Source organism: Mustela erminea, chromosome 4, assembly GCF_009829155.1.
Source record: "Mustela erminea isolate mMusErm1 chromosome 4, mMusErm1.Pri, whole genome shotgun sequence".
Lineage (NCBI taxonomy): Eukaryota > Metazoa > Chordata > Mammalia > Carnivora > Mustelidae > Mustela > Mustela erminea.
The window spans coordinates 53,400,881-53,406,108 of record NC_045617.1 but is presented as its reverse complement, the minus strand read 5'-3'; the positions used below and the strand labels follow the sequence as shown (position 1 = coordinate 53,406,108).

At 55.8% G+C, this 5,228-nt stretch overlaps 1 protein-coding gene across 1 annotated transcript; it reads left to right on the top strand.

The window, feature by feature from the left end:
* Nucleotides 1–616: 616 nt before the first annotated feature.
* On the top strand, nt 617–2,998 carry LOC116589333 (UL16-binding protein 2-like). The gene is made up of 4 exons (XM_032341334.1): nt 617–680; nt 946–1,140; nt 2,187–2,450; nt 2,679–2,998. Exons 1-4 carry the CDS (start codon nt 617–619, stop codon nt 2,996–2,998), a joined length of 843 nt encoding a protein of 280 aa, XP_032197225.1.
* The last annotated feature ends 2,230 nt before the right edge of the window (nt 2,999–5,228 follow it).

Below are 5,228 nucleotides of genomic sequence, written 5' to 3'. Positions count from 1 at the left end.
ACCAATAACCATTTGTTACCTCCCATAGTTTCTGTGGGTCAAGAATTCAGGAGCAAGAGTGTTGGCAGGTTCTGGCTCAGAGTCCCCCATGAGGTTGCAGTCAAATGTTAACTGAGGTTGCTCTCATCAGAGGGTTTGACTGGGGTACAGGTGGGGATATCAGGCATACAGGTTCAACCAGTGCTTCTAAGCTGGATCCCTCCTATGGCTGTTGGCAGGAGGCCTCAGCTTCTCATCACAAGGAATTCTCCATAGACTACTTCAGGAAAATGACAGTTGGGGGTCCCCTGGATGGGTCAGTCAGTTAAGCATCTGCCATAGGCTCAGGCCAAGATCCTAGGAGCCCTGTGTCAGGCTCCCTGCTCAGCATGGAGTCTGCTTCTCCTTCTCCCTCTGCCCCTCCCCCTGATGGTGTTCTCTCACTCTCTCTCTTGCTGTCCCTCTCAAATAAATAAAATATTAAAAAAAAAAAAGTCACAAGAGTTGGCTTTCCCCAGAGTGAGAGAACCAAGAGGGAAAGGTGGAAACATCAATGTGTTTTGTGATGTGGACTAGAAAATCATGTTTTAGTATTTGCATTCTATCCTGAGAGTTGCACCCGTCATCCCTGTTCAGTATGGCAGAGATTACACAAGGGCATGAGTACCAGGAGGCCAGAATCACTGAGAGCCATTTTGAGGGTAGGCTGTCACCATTCTTTTACTTGGGTCTTCCTTATCTTCACAGGGCTGGCCCTGTGGACAGAGAGGAACAGTATACAACAAAAGTGGAAGTCAGAATCCAGAAGGAATGCCTCAAACAGAAATTATTTGGATGGCACTGGAATTGAGGAAAACATAAGGAAATATTTTTTCCATGTACCCGGAACCAGTAGGATAAGACAGAGGATTAACAGAGAGTGACTTCAATAGTCACTCTAAGAGTTGGCATTGGCCAGGGTCCCAGCTAAGAGGCAGCTCCCTTCAGAAGCCACTCGGCGCCTCACCCGGGACTCCCCCCGGCTCGGGGCCGCGATGGGACCCACGGCCGCCACCAAGTTCACCGGGCGCTTGCCGCTCCTGTTTCTTCTCCTGCTGCTGCTGCTGCGCGGGATCGCGGCGGCGTCCTCGGGGTTGGGCGTGGGCGCGACGAGCGGCGGAGGTGAGTCCCGGGGCCTTGGGACCCTTGTCGCCGTCTGGGGCCGCCGATGCCCCGCCCCCCTCAGGTCCCCGCGACGGCCTCCTTCCCCGCTCCGCCGAGTCTGCCGGGACTTTGTCGCCCTGGCCGGGCGCGCGGAGCGGGGGAGTAGGAGGGGAGAGGCTGCGGTGGGGAGCCTGCGGTCGGCCCCAGCCCCCACCTGCCTCTCTGTGAGGGGGTACCCAGTCCCGAAGCCCCGGGCTATGTGCAGGACAGGGCGATCGCGCAGGGCCTGGACCCCACACAACCGACTCTGCCACTGACGCAACTTCTCCGTGCGTCACCATCCCGCTGCTCCAGCGCTCCCCATCGATGTATTTTGTGGGCCTCTTTGCGGTTTTTTGGTTTGTTTGTTTGGGGAGTTTCTTCTGTTTGTTTGGCTCGTATTTCTAGGTCATTCTCACTTATGCACTTCTCTGAGCCTGGGAATCCCGTCCTCTCTGCTTCGGAAATTCTTGATAATCGAGTCAGTGCAGCGCGGGACAGGCCTGTCTTCACTTTACCGGCACCCGGCCTTGGAGCACATTAGCGCCATCTCCAGGGCCTTTGCTGAATCCCGCGACCCATGACCCTGAACTCTCCCTTGTCTGGTTTTGGAGTCTCTATCACCCTGCCCCCACACTGCCCAGCTCCTCCGGTGCAGCCCCGCCCCTGCCCTTCATCTTCCTAGAGGACACTGGCCTGCATCCTGACAGTCCTCAAACGTGTAGGCCTCCTGTGCTATGGCCAGGCTGGCGTGTCCCTGGACTGGGTAGAGTGACTGAGGCAGGGGTTGGCATGGTAGGCGTGGGTTCCTATCTGGGACTATGTGGGCTCCTGCCAGTTCAGGGACATCCTGATCCTATCCCAACAAGGGAAGAGCGCCAGCCTCCAAGGCTAGGGGAGCTGCTGTGCAGGGACAGTTCTTGCTCTGTCTTGCCCAATTCTAGTGCTGTCACCTGGATGGCAGAGGGGTGCCTGCTGTTCCTTTTCTTCCAGCCCCAACCACCACCTGTGTTTTCCTTTCGCAGATGCTCTCTCGCTTTCCTACCATTTCTTCATCACATCACAGGCCAGGCCTGGACAACCATGGTGTGAGGTTCAAGGCCAGATCAATGGCAAAACATTTCTTTCCTATGACTGTCAGACCAAGGAGTTCAAACCCATTGGTCCTCGGGGGATGAAGCTGAAGGACACAGCATTTTGGCAGCAACAGGAGGAAACTGTGAAACTCCTGGTGGAAGAGCTCAGAAAGAAAGTGTTGGACATCAAAGCAGAGAATTTCACTAAGAGCGGTAAGTCTGAAGGCCCAGGGCAGAAGGAGAACACTTTGTCAGGGCCGGGGAGCTATTGTGGGCATGTAAATCTTCGACGTGGGTCCCACACATGTGGCCCAGCAGCCAGGGTAGACAAGGAGGCCAGAGCAGGACCAGGAGGGCCGGGAGTGAGCTGAGGAGTGCACAGTGGGTGGGACAAAGGATTGGTCAGGACTAGAGGCTGACTTGTTTCTCTGCTGGGTGCAGGGACAGGTTCTCTCACCATGCAGGGGAGGCTCATGTGTGAACGTGGGTCCGATGGACACACCAGAGCATTCTGGCAGTTTCGCTTCAATGAGTCGATAACCTACCGCTTTGACCCGAAGAACAGAAAGTGGACAGTGGATCATTCTGGAGGCCAACAGGTTAAGGACGTGTTGGATGGTGACAGAGAGCTGACCATGCTGCTCGTGAGGACCTCCAACGGAGACTGTCAGAGCTGGCTCCAGCAAGTGTGGGAGCACTGGGATGAAACCCAGGAGACCACAGGTAACTCAGAATACTGGGTGGATGGCTGGTTCTCCTGAGATGAGCTCCGCCTGCCCCACAGTATGGTGAATGTGTGTGTCTGAGGGAGAGAGAGAGAAATTGGTCCATCCATGGCAAATTCTTCTTGGTATAATAATGGCCACTGGAATGTTCTAGCATCCTTCCTTTCCCTTCTCACCTCCTGGAATCACTTCCTGGCTGCACGTACCTTTGTGCTTGGGTATTTCTTGGATTTCTTGCTCGTGCAAACAGGGGAGCATCAGTCTGTTTCCAGAGATGGTCCTATGTTCCTTGTTCTGAGAATCGTCTTTTCTGTGTCACCTGGCGTATTGCTGGAAATCCTTCAGTGCCAGGGGGAATGTGGTTGTCACCATCCTTGTCCTGCATCACCTCCTGTGTGTCACAGAAGGAGTGACTGCTTACATTGCCAACCCTGCTTCCCCTATTGGCTAGGGGAGCCCCTAGGGGACAGAGAACATCCCCTCCCTCCTTGCCGACATGAGAACTGGTCACAGCAGCTGCCACAAGGACAGTGATAGACACCGTCTGCCTGGTACGATGGGCCTGGGCCAGTAGGAGCTGAGGAAGCCTCCCCCAGTTTGGGGTCCCAACTGGGGCTCTGATCTTTGTGTTTTCATTTCAGTGCCACCAACCATGCGACAAGACACAGCCCCGGGCAGGGCCAACGCCATCAGACCCGGCACCTGGATCTTCCCCCTGCTCTTCAGCTGTGTGGTCATACTTGGCTTCCCTGTTGGAGACCATTAGATGGACAGGTAGTGAGAGCATATTGAGAGGGAAGGGAGAAATAGATGGCCTGGTATGAGCACAGGGAACGGTGAGTTCCCAGCCTCACCCCTGCCCACTGCCTGAACCTTCTCACAGGGCCGTGGAGCCAGATGAATGAGATCTCATACCACGTGCTGGCAACAACTTGGGCAAGCTCGGCTCTGAGTTCTGATATGGCCTCACTCACTGTTAAGGCCACTGGGAAAGGGGAGGGGCCCACACCACTGCTTAAGGCCTGTCAGTGCTAAAGGGATTGAGGGAAGTCAGGCCTGGCTCTGACCCGGTTCTCCATTGGAGAGAGTCAAATTGGGCCCAGGGTGGGCGGTGTGGGGACAGCGGGGACACACAGCATGGGCCGTCCTCCCCTTTGAGAGAGAGCAGCATGGCAGCTCCATGAGACATCTCAAGGAGAAGGGGACCCCATCTGGGCAGTTATAAGGACAAGGGGCCAGGGTCTAATCCCAAGAAGCCGGAGTGGGAAGGCCTCTGCAGACCAACTTAAAGGGCTAGACAGTCGTGCCGTGGTCCCCCAGAACATGGCTTGTGTCTCTGCATGTGAGGCAGCAAGTGCCCAGTAGAGACCGTGCATGACAGGACTAGAAGGAGGCCAGTTCTCCGTGCAACCGTGGGAATCCTGGCTGAGGCTGGTGCCATCCCGGCAGCTAGCTTCCTGCAGACCTCAGATCCTGAGCCACTGAGCAGCCCCTGATTTGGGCAGGGCTGACCTGGGAGGTGGGCTAAGTGAGCTCCCCTGTGAGCTCCCAGCTGAGCCAGACCAAGAATGGATGGGATGGGGGAAGGCGCCATCAGACTAAGAGCTCTTTGTGCTGCTCGCCAGGAGGCTGGGAGGGAAGGGAAAAGAAGCCCCTTTGCCCACAGTGTTCCCTAAGGTTAGAGGTGTCCACTGCAGGCCCCTGTCTTCCGTCAGATCCCCCAGCAGATCCTTATGACCTGCCATGAGAGGGAGCATTGGAACCCGAGTCACGTGAGCACCTTGGTTTCTTACTCACTTTGGTCCTGAGCCCAGACCGTTGGAAACAGGGTCTGGGGCTGACTCAGTGACTTGGTTCAGGTGGAAGGAGGTTTGTAAAGGTGGCTGGGCCCAGGGCTGGGGTCATGGCTGCGGGGAAAGCATGTCCCTGGACAAGGGCAGGGCTCTGGTGTGGGGAGTGCTGGTGAAGGGCAGCCCCAGGACAAGAGACCCAGGATTTCCTCTGCCACGGAGCCAAACAACTGTTCTTTTCATAGGCTGCCAAGTCCACCAAGAAACCCCTGAGAGTGGGGCCAGCTCAGCGACTCTGCCTCTGGGCCAGCTGCCCTTGGACGAGCTGCTGTTCATCATTAGACGACCACCAACATCTTCACGTTTACAGATCCAGAGACCTCAGTCCAACCACGGAGTGCAGGACCACGAACCTCTCATACTCGTTCTTGCATTTGGTGTCTCTCCTGTTGAGCACTTTCCACTGGCATATTCTA